A 20,993-nucleotide genomic window follows, 5' to 3' on the forward strand; every position below is an offset into this window, starting at 1 on the left:
ACAAACATAAAACGGCTTTTCGTAACTGGATTCTAAGTCCCTCTTTATTGCTTTCCCTTCCCCAGAGAGACACTCAGGCTCTCTTGAAGATAGATTCTAAGGGTGAGTTGGTAGAATAGTACTGCAGATACCTTGCAAAGCTCTAAAGTCTGGCCGTGCTGGGACTCTGCACAGTTTGCTGAAGTGGAGAAAGTTGCTTGTCTTTTGGGGAAAGACTAGCCATCCAAGATCACCTAGTCAGAGCCATCCCGCCATCCCCAGAACCGACAGCCATCTGTGATCGGACATTGTTATCACTAACGAGGACCAGAAGAAGATCATGACAGTGGATGTTACAGTGCCTCTGAGAACAGGACCCTGGTCTTCTGCAACGCCAGGCTTAAAAGGTGGAGAAATACCCTCTATGGCCAAAACCTTGAGAGCTCAGGGTTACCAGATTCAGACACGTGTTGATTGTCAGAGCCCTGGGCACATGGGACCCCAGTAATGAGGGAGTGTTGAGAGAATGCGGAATTGGTCAGTGCTACGTTCGACTGATGTGGCAAGTCATAGTGTCAGACACTATCAGGTAGTCAAGGAACATCTACATAGAACATGTCACTGGACATCAGCAATACCAGGAGGGATGAGCTGAAGTGCTGATGAGAAGCGCAGTGGGAAAGTAACTGAAATACTTTTCTGAGGGAATGTATTTTCTAAATGAAAAACCTACCCTATATTCTCAATTACTGAGGGACAGTCTTCACTCATTGCTATATTTGCTTTCTACGACCAACTCTCTGTATAACTTCATGAGTGATGTACCTGAATATTTGGATGCTAATATCTAAACTGTATTCTTCAATTTATTCACCTAAATTTGGATTATTGCTGATTATGCACTATATGCATCTTATAACTTTAAAATAAACTTTGTATTTGTGGATAATCCTAAGCACTATACCCAGATGTACAGATGCTCTTTTCTTAACGTGTGTACTATATAATTTTTTTAACATTAGCTTTAATCTTGCTATGATGAGGTTACAGTACTGATCTGTAGTCCAAAGGTTCTGATTATGAAGGACATAATTTTCAAAAATGTACACCTAACATGGGTACATGATCATTGCAGGTACATATGCAAAATGGGTATTTGCTCTTCAACAATGTGAATAGAGGAAGGCATGATCCACTGGTTAGCAAACTAGCCTGGGACTTTGGAGACCTATATCAATTTACACAAGTTACTTATTCTTTTTGCCTCAGTTCCCCATCAGCAAAATAGGAGTAGTAGCACTGCCCTACCTCACAGGGCGGTTGTGAGTTTAATGTGTTAAAGATTGAGAGGCTATTGACTACTATGCTAATGGAGGCTATAGAAATACCGTAAATAGGATAGCTGAATAGCCCAGTTTTATGTCTCATCCGGAGCAAACAAGACTGTCATAAACAGATAGCTAAGGGTTAATGTCTCTTTCACCTGGAAAGGAGTAACCTGAAACACCTGACCAGAGGATCAATCAGGAAACAAGACTTTTTCAAATCTGGGTGGAGGGAAGTTTTGGGTGTGAGTTCTTTGTCCTTTGTCTTGTGTCTGACCCTCTCGGCTCTGAGAGTGATCTTTCTGTCTCCTGGCTTTCTAATCTTCTGTTTCCAAGTTGTAAGTACAAAAATAGTAAGACAATAAGGTTTATATTGTTTTCTTTTGTATTTACATGTGTGTAGTTGCTGGAATGTTTTGAATTGTATTCTTTTTGAATAAGGCTGTTTATTCATTTTTCTTTTAAGCAATTGACCCTGTATTTGTCACCTTAATACAGAGAGACCATGTTTATGTCCTTTTCTTTCCTTTTATATAAAGCTTTCTTTTTAAGACCTTTTGGAGTTTTTCTTTAGTGGGGACTCCAGGGAATTGAGTCTGCAGCTCACTAGGGAATTGGTGGGAGGAAGAAGTCAGGGGGGAAAATCTCTTTGTGTTAGATTTACTAACCTGACTTTGCATACCCTCTGGGTGAGGGGGGAAGTACTTGTGTTTCCAGGACTGGAAACAGGGAGGGCGGAGTCCCTCTGTTTAGATTCACAGAGCTTGCTTCTGTATATCTCTCCAGGAACCCAGGGAGGGAACACCCGGAGGGGGGAAGGGAAATGGTTTATTCCCCTTTGTTGTGAGACTCAAGGAATCTGAGTCTGGGGATCCCCCAGGGAAGGTTTTGGAGAGACCACAGTGAGCTAGGCACTGTATAAATCCCTGGCTGGTGGCAGTGTTATCAGGTCCAAGCTGGTAACTAAGCTTGGAGGTTTTCATGCTAACACCCATATTTTGGATGCTAAGGTCCAGATCTGGGAAAAAATGTTATGACAAGGACCCACTAGGAATAAGTTCCAGGGTCCACTCCATTCCTAAATGTCCAAAATCATCATGCAAGACCCTCATGGCCAGGGCTCCTTACTCTGTAGTCTGGTCGCACCAATTGCATTCGTTGCTTTTGTAAAGAGTCAGTGGTAATTCAGTGCAGCATTCCCTGAATTAGTTTTAGTTTGTTTCATTCTCTCAGTAGGCAGGACAGGGTTATAAGGCCAGTAAGCCGGTTAATTTATGATGCACCTGGGGTGACTAGTGAAGAACCAATACACTGAACTCACAGATTGTGAAAGCCATAGTGGGTTTCCTGAGGCTCTTTGGGGGAACTAATGAATTTGGTATAATATGGAGTGTGATTTGTCAGGATGACAAATTCTTGGCTTAGGGGAGGATGTAAGCAGAGTCCATGAGCTCTCCGCTGACATCTAGTGATAAGCTGTGGAGGAGGACTTCAGGAGCTGATCTTGTTTGCATAGGCACACCCACCCTGTCTAGGTGCTCAGCATGATAGGATAGCTTGCCCAAATGATCACGTGTGGCTGGTGTTAGATCCCCAGTCTTCTTGTTATTGGGGCAGGAGTAATAAAGGGTTGTTATCCTTGTTGTGTGAATTGAGGCAGCAGAACTGTACTTGGCATAGCCCTATGGAGGCACTCACCCTCAACTAAATGGCATTGGCTAGGCAGGGGACATCGGTTACAAAGCCCAGTGAGTAGAGAGAGATGGTGGGGATAGTACTCATACCTGGTGGTGCTCAGGGTCAGGTGGTGCGTATGACCCTTTTCTCTCTCCACTGTGTAATAAGAGAGTTAATTTAGATTCCACTGAGAGCCTTGTTACACCCCACAGAGCTGAAATAACTGATACCTACGTCTAAGTATTAGACCTACTGTGCGACGGTGTCTCTGATGCAAGAGACTGCCCAGTGTGCACCAGCCATGAGCTGAAATCTGAGAGCTGTGTTAAGTGTTGGGCCCTGAAGACATCTCAGCAAGCGGCAAGCACGGTGGCTGATGGAGAGGTGTGGCAATTTTCCAGTAGGGCATCTGGCGGAGAGAGCCAGAGCAGAGAGGTGTGGTGATTGGCTGGCAGAGAGAGGCAGCGAGTGAGTGCCTGAGCAGCGCAGCATGTAAGATACCTCCTTACCTCTCAGGGTGAGAGGTGAACTCTGCAGCTGCACCTCAGAACTCTGGCTCCGCACTGACCAAGGAGAGCAACTGTGAGTGGGATGCAGAGAAGGGATGGGCACATTAAAAGGACTTTTGGGTTGCTGTACTTAAGAACCTGATGGGAAAAGGACACTACCCAACTTACTTGGAGGTGGGTTTTTTGCTCATAGTTTATGTTTATGAACCCTGTTTGTGGTGTTCTCCCAAACTAATGCTGAGTTACTTCCCTCCTTTTTAAAAATTTTTTTTGCTAAACTCAGACTCTGTGCTCGTGAGAGGGGAAGTATTGCCTCTTAGAGGTGCCCAGGGGATCACAAGCCCAAGCCACTGGGTGGGGGCTCCAGCTGGTTTCGTGTTGAATTGTTCAAAAGGAACCTCTTGTTGCTGCTGGCTCCACCTGGAAGACAGGTTACAGCTCTGAATGGGAAGCCCAGTGCTCTCTGTGGCATGCCCAATCCAGGCATTGCCCATTCTGAGAATGTGAAGTCACGTTTGGGGTTGGTTTGTTTTTTAACAGCTAAACCTAGTAATAGTTTCTGCTCCTCACCCTTTGTTTTTAACCTTGCCTTTCCTCTCACTACTAGTAGATAACTGATAGGGACACTCAGCACAATCTTCATTTCTCTTTTGCTGATTTGCATGCTTTCCATAGGCCTTCCCACCCAGCTCAATCTCAGTATGTTCGATTCAAGGTGTTCTAGTAAACAGTTTGCCTTCAGCTGTACACCCTGAACATCAAAGTGAATTGAAAGAGTGCTCACAAATATTACATTTGAAAACTCTTGTCTCAATTATTCATGATTTGATGAGTGGGAACATGCACTAATCATTTTGGAAGCTAAACGGAATAGAGGATGATGAACAAGCTTTGTACAATAAAGATCTATTTGTTATTCAGAGTACTTCATATTATGGATAGCTCTCTAGTACATTGAAATAAATGATTCTAGCTCTTTTGAATGTTAGAAGTTGACAAAAATGCAGTATGAACAGTATACATCAGAGACACTTCAATGAGGCAAATAAAGCATAAATCTGGAGACAGAGAGGGATTGCATCAAAGCTGCCCTCAAGTACGCAGCACTTTCAGTTTTAGTTTTCAAATGATCTCAATGAATCTAAAAATAAATCCTAACTATATAACTAATGCACATTTGCCACTGCACAGCTTTGCATGAGTATCAGGTACTATTCCTCCGCTGTGATGCAGATTGCACATAATAGGCAAGATGTCAAAGAAGAGAATCAATTCAAAGAGCAGCTGTGAAGGAGCAGACACAAGAAAACCAAGGGACTCCACATTGTGTGTGGAGAACACATGACAAAGTAATGGAGGAAGAACTCAGGAAAGGTGGCAAAAAAGCAGATGTAGAATCTCTAGAGCAGAAAGAGGCAGTGTATGTGGGATGAGCAACAAACATTTAGGAATATTGACTCTGCCAGAAAGTTTCTAAAGAGAAAAGCAGAATTTTTCTAAAGGACATTGATATATACTGGTACAACCATCTGCATCGTTTAAGTGATAGTGGAGGGAAAAGGCTGGTCTGCACTGTTATAAGTAATAAGCACTATTATTGTGCTTCACAACTGATATCAACTTAAATCCAATATTACATAAGAAGGGTGTTTATCAAGTTGGTGTAAAAAAAAAATGAAGAAAGTCAAGTATTCACTTGCCTATTTGAAGAAAATAAGCAGCATGTTATGAACAACCATTTTATCAGTTGTTTAATGTCTCTATTAACAATTACCCCAGATCAAACACATTCTCCCATTTTGATTTGTGTACATTTGCTCCATCCGCATTTAGATATTGATCTGAATTTGACTGGCGAGGCCCAGCTTAGATCTTAGGCCAAATCTCAACTCCCTTCTGATCTTTCAGGTGGTTTGGATACAGACTCAAGTTTAATAACACAGGACCCAGTTTTTGGGTAGCTTTGAAGCGTTCCCCTCTTGCACACATTCATGCACATGAACTTAAGTCAAATCAGGGGGCTGATCCTTTGTTAGAAATGGAGGCAGCTATCCCCCATAAGCCTCTTCTCCTTGTTCTCCTTGCCTTCTTTTCAGGGATGATGGACACAAATTCCACTTAGGTCACCGACAGCTGCAGATATTTTCAGGGTGCTAGATAATGCCCCTGAAAAGCCTGGAAAGGAGTCTCTGACCCAGCACTGAGCTCTTGGCAGCAACCGCTGGAGTTCCATTGGTCAGTGCTCTGAGTGGTGTCCCTCGGCACCCACTTCTCGCCTTACATCCCTTATGCTTATCTTCCTTAGTGTGCTTTTATGGTGTGTTGGCTGTATCCTGCCCTCAGTGTGTTCCTAATCTGAAAGAATATTACATATGGAATCCACAGTCCAAAACATTTATAAGATTAACAGTGTTAAATATCTTATTTAGGTAAACTATTTGAATTTGACACTTTTGTTTTGTTTTAAACACTTTTGAGTTTTGTTTTAAACAGTTATTCAGGTGAAGATTTGTCCTAGTAAGTATTGCAAGGTTTTAGGCCTGATCCTGATGCCCTTATTCATATCTAGACTCACTGAGGTTTGTGAGACTTGCATGAGTAAAGGTTCACAAAGCCAACCCTTTGTTTTCCCACAAAATCAAAAGGGAAGGCTGGATTTTTAAAATTATTTATTTTATTTTATTTTTGCTGGTTCTGCATAAAGGAGGAAAAAACATTGAGCAAAACCACTCTAGCTACTATTGGCTGAAATTATGGTAGTGAGGCAGCAAGGCAGAAGGGAGTTGAGAGTGTTGGTTGAACCACTAACCATGGAGTTAAGATGCCTGCACTTTGTTTTCCATCTCAGTGTGCTAACGGAAGATGCAAATCAAGTCTAGTAATATGTACATAAAATTGTCACCTCATTCAAAGAGACCATGTTTTTATGCTAATTTTACATTTGATAAACCAAGGCAATTAGGCTTTGATCACTGTGAAATTATAAGCATATTTTATAGAACTAAAGGTTCTGCAGCTTCCAATTATACTTAGACTTTCAGACATGCAGCAAGAGACTTTTTGCAGACAGCCTGAAACAAAATAGTAAAGTGAAAGCTGTTCATTTTTTAGAGTTGTTGCTTTTTTTTTTTTTTTTTTTTTTTTTTTTTTGCTAAGACTAGCTTTGTAATAAATCCACTTGTCGCTCTACCAGACCAATTCGTTATATAAGAGGGAAGCTAGTTTAATAAAAACCACAAGAAGTAATTCAATTTCTATCAAGGCCTGTTGTGAAGTGTTCTTTGCAATACCTATTGTGCCAGTGGCTGACACTCTACGTGTTTTAAATACATTTTGAAAGAACATGCAGGAATTGAGAATGCCTGAGAGAATTGCCTAGTAGAGACTGCTTATAAGGGGATAAGAGAAATGGCTGAATCAAACCGGGAAAGAAAATGACAATCCAATCCTGCGTGTGAAAAGAAGGGAGATGTGAGAGCACTTGCTGAGTGAAGAGTGGCAAAACGAGCAAGTAAAAGGTGTCACACCACAAGACTGGACTCACATTGAAGCGTAAGTCTGATTTCATGTTAAGTACTAAGAGCATAAAAATGGGTGATCAATTTTTGACACTTTCTCAAGGTGCCCAGGACTGTGTGTCACTGTTTCCACTCTCCTCCCCCCGCGCACACACCATAGTGAGAGAGAGACTTGCTGGTGCTTAACTGGGTGTCAGCTCCCTGACACTTTCAATCTGTTAGCCACCTAAATAATCTCCTCAGGGGTCTGCCAGCCCTTCCTTTGCCTTGCAAGTTAACACTTCTTGTGCCCCAGTCCTCAAAGCACCTCTGAAGTATACCTGTAATGTTCAACCCCTGCCACTGGACATTCACATCCTGGTCAGGTGTTCGGTAATATATCCCTACTGCTATATTCTTTTTATTAGACCATGGAATTACTATCCTAAAGTTTCTATGGTACAGTTTGGTTAATTTAAGATTTTTACTTTATTTTATTCTATACTTTCTTTCACATATAGTGCCACTCTCCCACCAGCACGACCTGTTCTGTCCTTTCAATATATTTTGTACCCTTGTACTACTTTGTCCCATTGATTATCCTCGATTCACCAAGTTTCTGTGATGCCTATTATATCAATATCCTCATTTAATACGAGGCACTCTAGTTCACCCATCTTATTATTTAGACTTCTAGCATTTGTATATAAGCATGTCACTTTTTAGCTGTCTGCCATTACATGATTTAACTGAATGGGACTCTTTCATTTGACTAAAAGAGCAGGAGTACTTGTGGCACCTTAGAGACTAACAAATTTATTTGAGCATAAGCTTTCGTGCGCTACAGCTCACTTCTTCGGATGCATAGAATGGAACACACAGACAGAAGATATTTATACATACAGATATTTATACATATCTTCTGTCTGTGTGTTCCATTCTATGCATCCAAAGAAGTGGGCTGTAGCCCACGAAAGCTCATGCTGAAATACATTTGTTAGTCTCTAAGGTGCCACAAGTACTCCTGTTCTTTTTGCGGATACAGACTAACATGGCTACTACTCTGAAACCTTTCATTTGACTGTTTCTCATCAGATCCTACCCATATTTTATCATCTTCCATCATCTCCTCCTTACTAGGACATAGAGAATCTCCATTAATAGATCCTCCCCTAAGGGATGTCTCTGTCTGAACCACATGCTCCTCTGAACCTGTCGACTTTCCCTCAGAAAGGGGCTAGATGGTGCCACTGCTGGAAAGCAGTGTCATTCTTTTCACTGGCTTCTCTACACCTCACTGATTGTACTTGACAAGTTCCAGCTGAGCAGGCAAGAGCCTCTTTGAATCCACACCAGAATATGAAACACAAGTATATGAAACCAAGTAAAATATGAAGCTTACAAAGCCTGAAAGAGATAAATGTGAAGGTTTTTTTAAAACAGCAAATGCTTCCTATTGCCAACAATTTAAACAGATGTTTGGAGAACTGCTTTTGCTTGATTCTAATACTGCCACAGTATTCACTGCTATAGCTGCAGCACTTTAGCTTAGGTTATAGTCTCTGCATTCTGATAACAGTAACTTGTAGTGAGCTAATAAATTGGACAATAATGCCTGCATTACTGGCTATAGAGAGAATATTGTGGTGGAAAGTACTAGAAGTAGAAAGAGACGGAAGAACATCTTGTTAAAATACCCTAATTTGATTTTCTTAGCATCTTCTATAACAGGAGTAGGCAACCTATGGCACGCATGCCGAACACAGTGGCACTCACACTGCCCGGGTCCTGGTCAGAGGTCCAGAGGGCTCTGCATTTTAATTTAATTTTAAATGAAGCTTCTTAAACATTTTAAAAACCTTATTTAATTTACATACAACAATAGTTTAGTTATATATTATAGACTTACAGAAAGAGACCTTCCAAAATGTTAAAATGTATTACTGGCACACGAAACCTTAAATTAGAGTGAATAAATGAAGACTCGGCACATCACTTCTGAAAGGTTGCCGACCCCTGTTGTATAACTTACAGTGAAATGCCTTGAGTTATTCAAAATAGGTAACAAAATCATTAAGTTCCAGTGAGCTCCTCATAAAGTTATGGATCTGGTCCGGTCTCCTGTAGCAATTCCCCAGACAGAGTAGCTGAGATATGCATGGATAAATATTTAAGCATGGGTGAACATTTCAGCAGAGATTCATTTGAGGCAGGGTTAGGTAAGATCAATAAAGTAATGACTACTGGGAGCACACACGGATCCAAAAATGGTGTAGATAGTGGACTTTAGATTAGCTCCAGAATCACTGTACAGAATAATTCCGTATACTCTGCTACACAAACTGGAATATTATGTAGTAAGTGCAGACTGAACAATGGTTCATTCTTGCCTCTGAATTGCCTGATTTTTGTTGCCTGAGACTCTTAAACATGATTGCTGTATTCATAACATCAAAAGCAACTTTCAGGCTGGTGAATCCCAGAGTATTTAACTTAGTGCACATAATACAGAGAAATCCACAGCACTGCACTGCAACCACCTAACGGGTTAGACAGTTTGGGGCAGGAAGCTATTCAAATGAAATGGCTGGGATACTTTAGTGACAAACAGCATGTTGCTATCCGAATGGGCTTTTGGCCACGACATACACGTTAACGCTTCTTTGGCTGAGTGCCATGTGCTCTTTAGTGACCCTGGTAAACAGGATCTCAATTTTAGTTTCATGAAAAAGTGGGCATTTTTAGGTAGCAAATTGCCCCTATAGCCATACCATTGCATTGGTTCAGTTCCTACTCAGAGGGAGGAATGCCACCAATGCAACTTTTCTGGGTTCTTAGGTCTCCCACTCCAGTATAAAAACAGTGCAAGGGCAGAGTTCTGACTTCACACTAGTTTAGAGTCACTGATGTTAATGGAGTCATACCCAGGGGCGGCTCCAGGCCGCAGCACGCCAAGTGCGTGCTTTGGGCGGCAAGCCACAGGGGGCGCTCTGCCGGCGTCACGAGGGTGGCAGGCAGGCTGCCTCTGTCGGTTTGCCTGCGGAGGGTCCGCTGGTCCCACAGCTTCGGTGGACCTCCCGCAGGCATGCCTGCGGCATGTCCACCGAAGTTGCGGGACCAGCGGACCCTCTGCAGGCAAACCGCCAGAGACAGCCTGCCTGCCGTGCTTGGGGTGGCAAAATCCCTAGAGCTGCCCCTGGTCATACTGTCATAAACAGATAGCTAAGGGTTAATGTCTCTTTCACCTGGAGCACCTGACCAGAGGACCAATCAGGAAACGGGATTTTTTCAACTTTGGGTGGAGGGAATTGTGTGTCTGAGGTCTTTGTTTTCTGGCTGCCTGCTTTCTCTGAGCTTTGGAGAAGTAGTTCTGTTTTCTAATCTTTTGTTTCTAAGTGTAAGGACAAAGAGATCAGATAGTAAGTTATATGGTTTCTTTTCTTTGGTATTTGCATGAATATAAGTGCTGGAGGGCTTTGATTTGTATTCTTTTTGAATAAGGCTGTTTATTCAATATTCTTTTAAGAAATTGACCCTGTATTGTATCATCTTAATACAGAGAGACCATTTGTATTTTTTCTTTCTTTTTTATATAAAGCTTTCTTTTAAGACCTGTTGGAGTTTTTCTTTACTTCAGGGAAATTGAGTCTGTACTCACCAGGGAATTGGTGGGAGGAAGAAATCAGGGGAGATCGGTGTGTGTTGAATTGGCTAGCCTGATTTTGCATTCCCTCTGGGGGAATAGGAAAGTCCTTTTTGTTTCCAGGACCGGGAACGGAGAGGGGGAGTCCCTCTGTTTGGATTCACAGAGCTTGTGTCTGTGTATCTCTCCAGGAGCACCTGGGGGGGGGAAGGGAAAGGATTATTTCCCTTTGTTGTGAGACTCCAGGGATTTGGGTCTTGGGGTCCCCAGGGAAGGTTTTTCAGGGGGACCAGAGTGCCCCAAAACACTCTAATTTTTTGGGTGGTGGCAGCAAGAACCAGGTCCAAGCTGGTGACTAAGCTTGGAGGTTTTCATGCTAACCCCCATATTTTGGACGCTAAGGTCCAAATCTGGGACTAAGATTATTGACACATACCAACTTAAAACTCCTTACATAGGTAGAAATGGCTAAATTGTTCAAGGGACGGGGAAGTTTATAAAGTAAGTCTAAGTTATAAATCTGAAAATTTTACCATAATTATAGTGCTATGACTGGGATCTGAATTTAGTCCTTAAATGTAGTTACTTCCCAAACCTTTATTTCTCTGAAGACAGTTGCAAATGTTTGAAATAAGATACTGCACAAATCAGAAGTTGAAAGAAAACTATGAGTATGATGAATGGACAGAGGTGGAAGTAAACTGATTATAACAATAACTAACTCAGTAGAACTATAGTGAATTAATTCTCTTTTCAGTAATTTGGAGTTTCACGGGTTCAGTGAATTTTTTGAAAAATGAATAGGGCTATTAAGAACAGCATTTGGACTAGTTACTGTAAGATAAAAGTACAAAGATATTAATCCTTGTGCTTTAAAGGATTTATTGTGAAATAAGTGCCAGTGAGGGTGAGGAAGAAGTTATTGCATTGCATACTTAAGTGTGCTATGGAAGTTTATGCCTTTGGAAGCATCTGCACTGGTCACAGATGCAATCTGAGGTGTGTGTCAGTGCCCTGCTTTCATATAACAATCTGTGTGCCCCTAAAATATTAATTAACAACAGAAAATACATATGTTAATTTCTTCGGATTAGATTACTGAGAATTTTGAGAAGAATGTTTGCAAACAGAAGTTTACAAACCAGAATTAGCAGAGCATCTGGTCGCCCTACATGTTTTAGTATTTTTCATTTCTGCATCAACATTTGATCAGATTCCAGATTTGCTACAATGGTCCAGACTTTGGTCATATGCAAATGGAACCAAGACAATATACTCCAACCTAGCACTGATTCTGAAGGTTACCCAGAAACTAGATCTGGTCCAATATACACAGCCGACCTGCTAAGTGGGGCAAATCAAGGCATCAGTACTTTTAATCTGCTGCCAATCCAATACCACCTCATTTCATGCTCCTCATCAGGGTATAGTGTACTCACTTTACCAATATATGATCTCCAGTGACTGACACAGTAGATATGAACTGCTAGTACCAGCACCAGCTAGAAGAGTTTCTCCCATTTACTCCTGTGTTTAAATTAAGCTTATCTAGGCATTGATAGATGTGATAGAATAAATCTGATTCATTTAAAAAGTTACAAACTTTATATCAAGTAGATCTGATCCTGCATCACTGGATCTGATCCTACACCACTGTTTTTTGCCATTGAATACCATCCACACAAGATTAAACCCTAAAAATGCCATAGCTCTGTTAAATATGGATTTCTTCTTATCAAGGAACATTTTATAACACTAGAATGAAAAATCCAGGTTTAATATTCTCTGCAGTAAGGACAAGCAATCTCACTTATTACTACAGACAATTTAAGCAGGGATAATCTTGACAAATTTGGTTGGCAGATGGATGAAAGTGCCAACCAACTTTTGAAACCATGTATTTGTATTTAAAACCAAAGTGCAAGACCAAAAGTAAAGGGGATATTTGGATGTTCTTACACACAGATCTTACATGTATTGAAATATTTCTGCTAACACAAAAAGACCCCGGAGCAGACCGCAGCCAGGGTAAGCAAAAAAAATTTAAAAGGCGCTTAACGCGCAGGGCCCTCTTAGGCGCGGGCCCGATTCCGGGGAATCGGCTGAATCGGCCTAAAGCCGGCCCTGTGTAGGCTGCCCCATTAAGCCTTCTGTTCAGGATGAGGTCCTGGCTCTGTAATTCTGGATGGTACTACTGTAGATTTTTCTTCCGGTGAGAGAGCTGGAGCGCCATTTCAGTCCTACGCTGGGAAGCTTTTTGCAGCTTCTCATTAGGCCTCCTCTGGATCTGTGGATGGAGGAACCTTTCTTAGGTCCCAAAAGGGGCCTCTTTATTCAATCTGAATTGAAAAGAATATGAGAGAACCGATAAGGCGTAAGCAGAGAAAACAAGAATCAAGTGGACCAGGGCTCCCAGCGTGTATCCCACGGAGTCTTAACACGCAGCCTGTGGCTGCCTCTTTCTTGTAACTCTGAGAGGGGGACAGAGCTGATCAATTGCAGGCTTTCATAAGGGAGGGACTACATTTAAAAAAAAAAAGGGAAAAAAAAGCTAAGGTGGGGCATGACTCAAAGGTTGAGAAAACCCTGGTGTAGACATACTCTTGATTGTGGAGACTTCAAGCTTGTATACACATTCATTTCTAATCCAGATAATTTTGTTGATTCCTTTCTTCTCTAAAAGTGTTTAATAAAGTAAGCACTCTGTGTAAGTACATTCAGATTGCACGTTCTTTTTTCAAAAAATATATCAACAACATCTGTTTGTTTTAAGGGTTGACCATCTATAAAGAAATCCTTTCATTTATTATAGGGATATTTGCCCCAAAATCTAAAATTTTCCTTATTCAGTGTGGCTTTGAAAGCTCTATACTTTGTTTTTGGTATTTTTGTTTGGTCAAGTGCCTTACATATGCCCAATTAGTCAGTGCACTTTTAAGTAGTGAGTGATATTTCATGGGTGCTAGGATTTTGGGAAAAGAGTCCAGCACACAATTTGTGAGACTGGGTTTTGCCATTTTCGGTTCTATCTGTATTCCTGGTGGATTTTCTCTGTGAAATCCTTTCCTGTATGAGTCTAGTGTGTGCTATAATATCTCTTGAAGCCTGGTAGCACCAAGGACATTCCAGCCAATCTGTTTTGATTCTTGGTTTCCAGTTTGACCACAGGAATCTTTGAATAGGTATTTTTTTAAATTTCCTGACTAAATTTTTGGGATGTGTAAAGGGAACCAAGGGGAAAAAAGAGACAAGACCCTGGGCAGGACATTCATTTAAAATACAGAGTTCTACCCGTCAAAGTCAATGGTAATGCCTACCTTTCTAGGTCTTTTTAAATAATTTACATTAACGACTCAATATTTGATTTAATACCCCCCGCACTCCACTTAAGGTGATTAAAATTACATATTTAGTCATTAATGTATCACCCACTACTTTTCTGTGGGGATTTATCATTTATTGGGTATCTTCTGAACCCCAGGAATAGTATCTGATTTGGAGTAGTTTAGTCTGTATACTGATTCCTAACCAAAAGCTTTGATTATTTCTTGTGATACTAGCCAACTTTTATTTATACCTCATACAAAAAGCATAAGGTCATCAGCATAATGAAATTTTGTTTTCTCTTCCCAGAACACTGATTGCCTGAATGTCTTCAATGCAGAGTGATAAAGGATACCCTTGTCTTGTTTCTCGGTAGAATGGTATCAATGCAACCTGTTTGATATTTCCCCAAATACATGCTATAGGACTTTTGTAGATTTCAATCCACTTCTGAAAGTGTTTGCAAAAACAATATTTCGAAACAAAAAAAGGGTGTTCTACCAAGATAAAAGCCTTTTCTGCATCCGTAGTTAGAATGCAGGCGTCTTTATTAGCACTCTTGAAACGCTATATCACATACAGGAATTTTCTATGTTATTTAAGGGGCTTATTCCTTTTTTATAAAGGCAGTCTTCCTTTGGTGTACTAATTTAGGCATTATTGTCTCTAATCTGGATGCTAATATTTTAGTTAAAATAGTACTACCTATGTTTAAAGAAATGGGTCTGTAAAATGCTTGATCTGATAACTTCTTATTTTGTTTAGCTATCAAAACTATATGTGCTTGACAGAAAGTCTTTGGTAAGCACTCTGTTGCCCAGGAAGACTGAAATACATTTGCTAACAATGGAGTTACCTGTGTTATAAACAGTTTATAGAATTCAGTGTGAATCGATTTCTCCCCTGATTTTCCCCCCATCTTTATTTCTTCCTGTGCTGTTGGGTCATGTAGTACTACTCTTTCATTATGTGTCATTCTGGGCATTTTAAAATTCTGCAATACATGCTCCCAGTTCTTCCATGTTTGCATATTTGCTAGTATTTCTCTCTTGGGAATATTCCACTAGCACTTTGTTAATAACCCTTGGTTTTTTTGAGTATTCCATCTTTTGTCCTTAAGGCTGTTCTGGATCTTCTGTTGGAAACCAATCTGATTAGTAATCTGCCAGATTTGTTCCCTTATTCATAAAGCCTTTGGTTGGCAAATAAGAGAGCTGTCTGTTTTTCTTCCCTGTTGTCAGTGCTTCTAAATCCATTTTTTTTTGCATTATTCATCTCTTGGAATAAATCTGAATTATTAGTCAAATAATATTGCTTCTGCAAACTATAAATTTGCTCCTAAAAGTCTGTTTTTGCTTATGTCCTTTTTTCTTATGAGATAATGTGTCCCCTTATTCTGATGTAAAGGCCTCCCAACTAGTTTTTGGGGATATATCCTGTAGGGGGTTATACTTAATATAATTATCAATATGGGAATGCTCCTCCAAGCAGAATGGATTGCCCAGCCACTCCATCCTCAGCTTTCTGACAGGAGAATGAAGCCTGCAACACCAGTGAATTCAGAAGGAAAGAGAGGGGAGAGTCCTGTTAGAGTTGCAACTCTGCTGCTCCTTGCAATCCTCTCCAAGGACCTAAGGGAAGGATGTGCCCCCGCCCCCATTCATTTCTCCTTTCAGCTTCCCAGCAAATAACAAGAGCTTGACTCCTGCTACTACCTATAGCCCAGCAGTGAGGTGGCTGAGTTTCCCATTCACCTACAGAAATGTTGACAGTGTCACTCTGGTGGGTGGAGCTCTGATCTTCTCTGCTCCTGCCCCTTCCAGTCTATTCTCACTTGTGCTCCTGGACTGCCACAGTCTAATCACAGGTCTAGCATATAGAGCCATTAGTCAGTTTAAAGATCTGTCCTATGTATTACACTGTATTCAGAGTATGATAGAAGTAAAGTTTATAATTAATTGCTTCCACAAACTTAAGGAAGTGTTTTTATTTTACCTTTTTCTTTGATCTCTCCGACTTCTTGGAAATGTTCTTCACTTTTTTATGAAGATGATATAAAACCTAAAAAAGTAATAATAAACTATTCAGCGGTAGACACCACATGCACAAATGCTATTACATGCTCTGTGTGTTTGTATATGGACTTGCAGCTTGTAGAAACATTTAAGAATGAAAAGAACTGATTTGTAAAGATGTTAGATTTCAACGAAAGTCTACTTCAGTGCTTTATTAAATACATTTTGAAATTTTCAGCTCCAGATTTTAACCCTTACTGTTTCTTCTAAAAGCTTGTTTCCTGGGGAAATTTATGGAAAAAAGCTAAGTTTGGACAAGGAGTTGCTCATTATACGTAAACAGCCTGATCCAAAGCTTGTTGAAGTTCATGGCAGTGTTTCCATCAGCTTCGATGGACTTTGGATCAGGTTAACTCAACTATGTGTATACATCCCATCAAGATGTAACATGGTCAGTACCCCACTGTCAGTTCTGTATCCAGTCAGTATAGGGCACTTACTGCATAACTATTAACTGGGCACTCTGAAGTGGTAACTTGAATTTAAATTTACTTAACTAGGTCTGGTCTACACTAGAAAATAAGGTCAGTTTCAGGGGTGTGAAAAATCCAAACCCCCGAGCTGCGTTGTTAAGCCAATTTAAGTCCCCAGGCAGACAGTGCTAGGCCGATGGAAGAATTCATCCATTGACCTAGCTATTGTTTCTTGGATAGCTGGATCACCTACGCTGAGGGGAGAACCCCTCTTGCTGGCGTAGGTAGAGTCTACACTGAAGTGCTACTGCAGCTGTAGCATTCTAAGTGTAGACATACCTGAAGGTTCTGACTTCAAAGAGATGTAGGACTATGAAAAAACAAAACAAAACAAAACAACAAACTATTAAGAAGATAATTTCCATTCAGTGCTCTAACAGAATTTAAATTAACCTTTTAAAACACAATTACAGCAATGCTGTAACCAGGCAATTATTATACTCTGGCTATTGGAGCCAGGAGACTAACGTACCTAAATCAATTATTTATAAGAAAATCCATCTATTAATGTCGTTCACATGCCATTTGCCAGTACACACAACATAAGCAATGAACTGGAAAAAAAACCAGCATCAATTTAAGCTACCATAGGGGAAGCAAAGCACTTTATTGAAAGATGTTTGTATATTAGGGACAGAGATTAGAGATTTCAGTATAAACACAGTAGAAGAGTTAAGTGCCTCTTTCTAATGTAAATCCTATTACTGAAATTTCAAGCATTTTAAAAGAAGATTTGTTATGCTGGTAGAATATTCAGTTAATCTTAAAGGGACATCAACTTAAGTTGCTTTTACTGGAAGCGTTACCTAATACTGTAGCTTAATGGTCTGAGAAAAAGTCTCTTAACAGTATTTCCCTTTTCTTGAGGGTCTCACCCAGCAACACAGGGAGGAACATTTTACAGAAGCAGGAGAACAATTGTAAAGATACAAGAATCAGCACTGGAGTTGGGGTGGCTGGTAAGGGATGAGTCTCCATCAATCCTGGAGAAGGCATATGGGGGGATTGTTCCAGTCCCCTCACCCATCAATCCTGGGGAGGGAATAGGCAAATAAATATTGGGAGATCTGTTATGTTACCCCAATTTTGCCCACTCCCCTCTTTTCACCCCCTCCAAACCTGGTGTGGAATTGGTATCCTCAGTTTAGGAAAGGAACAAGGAGAGGTGGGGGTTATTTCCATCTGTCGGGAATATGGGGTGGATGGATTGATCCTTAGTCTTGGTGTCAGAAGTAAGGGAAACTGGCAATTTTGGAACCCCTTATAAGACTGCCACTCACCTCCCCCTCCTCTCCTTTCACTCACCTTGGCATAGCAGCAGGTAATGAGCACCAGGGGCAGCAGGTACCCCACCACCAGGATGGCCACCTTGTAGGTTTGCTTGGCAGCTGAATCATCCGCCCACTGCTCCCAGCAGAAGGAACTGTTGGGTGCTTGATGGTGGCCGCTCATGAGGGCCTGGTGCTGGGCCACGGGGATGGCAATAAGCAGTGACAGCAGCCAGATGATGCCCACACCCAGGGAGGCATTGCGTTTGCTACGGATGCAGGGCGAGCGCTTGGCATGCACCACAGCGATGTATCTGTCCACAGACATGGCCACCAGAGTGAAGATGCTGACGAGCATGGTGGCCATGGCCAAGTAATGAACCCACTTGCAGAAGAAGGCGCCGAAGACCCACTCTGGCAGGGAGTAGATCGTGGCTTGGAAGGGGATGCAGAAGAGCAGGAATGAGAAATCAGCGATGCTCAAGTTGAGGATGAAGATGTTGGTGGCGCTGCGTGAAGGGCGTCCCCCAGATCGGATTCGCCCCAGCACCACTAACACCAGCGTGTTCCCCACCATGCCCAGCAGGAAGATCAGCCCGAAGAGCACAGGCACAATCACTACCTCTGGGCCGCCCCCAGACACTTGCAGCCAACACACTGGGGAGCTTGTCCAGTTAGCCCCCATGCTACACTCAGTGTTGTTAGCCCTGGGAGACAGTACAGCCGCCTCCTCCTCCATGGAGCCAGGGTAGGTACAGGGGAGAGACTGACTCCTCCGGGGTGCCTGCTAGGGACCACTCCTGGTGCCCACAGTGGCAGTCTGAGTTATTTGGTGCTCAGTGGCCCTGCTTCAAAGAGCTCCCTCCTCCAGGGGTGTCTGCCTGGACGCTTTCCTCAGGGGCTGAAGAGAATGCAGATTCCTCCAGTTGCAGCGTTTGGGCTCCTGGGGGCTTCTTCTCTGGGGCTCGGTTCAGGCTCTGACCCAGCTCCTGGTTGCTGTTGACAGTGCAGGGGCCTCAGCAGCAGCAGCTGGCGGTGATGTGCCAGAGGCAGAGGGACTAGAGAATGGAGCACATGCCAGAGGGGCTGCGGAGGCACTGGGAGCTTTGAGTGCAATCCGCTCTGCTCCAGCTCCTCTGCTCCACTCCTCCCCTCTCCACCCACTCTTCTCCACAGAGCCGCTGTCGCCCCGCTCCCGTCCCCAGCTGCGCTCACAGCAATGGAGCTAAGTTAACAGGGGAGCTGTCCGAGACCTGATTCCTTTAGAGGAGAAGCCTTGATCTCCTCCACCGCAGCAGGCATGCACGTGAGGAAGGGGGTGGACAGTAAAGATGAGTTCTGATTTGAAGAGGTTGATCAAACCGCAGTTGCGCAGGGAAAGTCTGCATGGGTCTCCCAAGGAGCAGAGCTGGGAAGCACCTGTTGCAAGGACAGGGAAAGAGGTAAGAGCAGGATTTTATAGCTGTAAAACCTGGATTCTGCCAGCTATTTCCACCCCCACACACTCGCCCTTAAATTGTACTATCAAAACGGACGGGAATTACCTGATACTAGTGCACAAAATATCCGGACCTTGCTGCATCCACGTGTGCAGCAAAAACCCGGAATGAGCAGCTGGCTTCTGACAGTTCTTGGATGCTCACAAAATTCTAACACTTAAATAAAGCGTAGGTATAACTGTTCCTAGTGCAAACACATTCAGACCTCAGTGCAACAGGGTCACAAAAATCTGGTAGCTGGAAGCATGGAGCACCTTTTGTTTGGTGGACCAAATTCTGGTTCTCCACATAGGCAGTGGAATTTGTGGTTAAAATTTTTACTCTGTCCAGTAGGATCCAACTTTGCCTGCACCCCATGGATAGTACATACAGGATCTCCTGCACAATGGAACACAGACATGCCAGCACAACAGGCTCCTGCTGGAGTTAATGGCAACTTGGTTGCACTGGGAGAAGGATGGGGGTCCCTTAGTTTCCAGGAGCGTTAACTGCTGCAGTTTAGAACTGGCTTGCTTTGCTGGCTTGTCTCTAATAAGATACTGAGCTCATATTGGGAAACCTGGTGCCCCCACACTGACATGCCAGCATCACCTTCCCTTTCTGGATCAATAAGGAATTAAGTTCCCAATGACATATAATTGTATTACTCAGAACCAGGGAAACCTGTTCCTTATGCTTAATACAATGGGAAGAGTCCATGAGTCTGGTATTTAGATGTTGCTTGTAATTATTAGAATGGGGAGCATTGGCTGTTGGAAGTCTGAAAGGACAGGAAACAGGAAGGACGGGGAGAGGAGTTGAGGAGGCAGAGTGAGAATTACAGAGGGTGCAGCAGGAGCTTGGTAAAGAGGTTTCCACTTTAAAAATAAAGTCCTGTTGAAGTTTGTTAGTACCTTGCCTGGTTGATACAACAATGATTAGTATATGTTTCCCTCCAGGGAGAATCTGTGCCAGAGAAGCAGATATGGAGTTTTGCAAAACGCCACTGCACTGAAGGATCAACTGATAGTGGCAGCCCATGGCATAGTCCTGCTATCTTCTAGGGCACACTGTTAGAATCAGGAGAGCAGATTACAAGGAGCTGAGAAGTAGTTTATTCTCAAGTGTATATATGAGGAGAGGCAAATGCCTGAGCAGCTATGAGGCAGTTCAACTATGTGAATGAAACACTTCAAAAAGTGGTTGTATTTAATTTGAGTGGTACGGTTTTTTCCATTTATTGATTTCTATAAGTGTGTAAAAAATCATGAATTTCAACATGAAGGACCCCATCCTACACTGCTTTTCTGAGCAATCAGTACAGGAGTGTGTTCATTAGCAGCACTATAATAGAGTAAATAATTCCTTAATTCTAAAAGATGGTTGATGCTAATACTAGCATTTATTGTACAAGAGAAATTTTAAGTGAGTGCTAAAGGAACTGATGTTTGTTTTAGGATGAAGGGTCTTCAGCTCAGCAGATTTAAACCTTGCAATCGTTTCCTATTAGCTAGATACCTGATACAAGGGATGTTTTAAAGGTGCGTAAATCAGACATGGAAAAACCTCAAGTTACTTGTCGTGTAGTCTAGTCCATTGCATTGCTCCCTTTGTATATTAAGGCTTTGTCCATTCTAATTTTAAATCACCCAAGAGCTAGACTTTCTGCTTCTCTTCAGAATAAAATCAGATTTTGTTAGGATATTTTTCTAATAATCCTCAGTTTTTTTGTTTGATTTCATCGC

At 42.0% G+C, this 20,993-nt stretch overlaps 1 protein-coding gene across 1 annotated transcript in view; it reads right to left on the reverse strand.

Annotated features, from left to right (window-relative positions):
• The window catches only part of LOC115660496 (galanin receptor type 1-like), a 41,050-nt gene extending 22,541 nt beyond the window's left edge, over nucleotides 1-18,509 (reverse strand). Inside the window, exons 1-2 of the mRNA XM_030581967.1 lie at nucleotides 17,808-18,509; nucleotides 15,950-16,015 (exon numbers count right to left, since the gene is read on the reverse strand). Coding sequence (XP_030437827.1) covers nucleotides 15,950-16,015; nucleotides 17,808-18,509 — 768 coding nt within the window. The remainder of the gene's footprint in view (nucleotides 1-15,949; nucleotides 16,016-17,807) is intronic.
• Nucleotides 18,510-20,993: the final 2,484 nt, after the last annotated feature.

The sequence above is a fragment of the Gopherus evgoodei genome, chromosome 12 (assembly GCF_007399415.2).
Source record: "Gopherus evgoodei ecotype Sinaloan lineage chromosome 12, rGopEvg1_v1.p, whole genome shotgun sequence".
Taxonomy (NCBI): domain Eukaryota; kingdom Metazoa; phylum Chordata; order Testudines; family Testudinidae; genus Gopherus; species Gopherus evgoodei.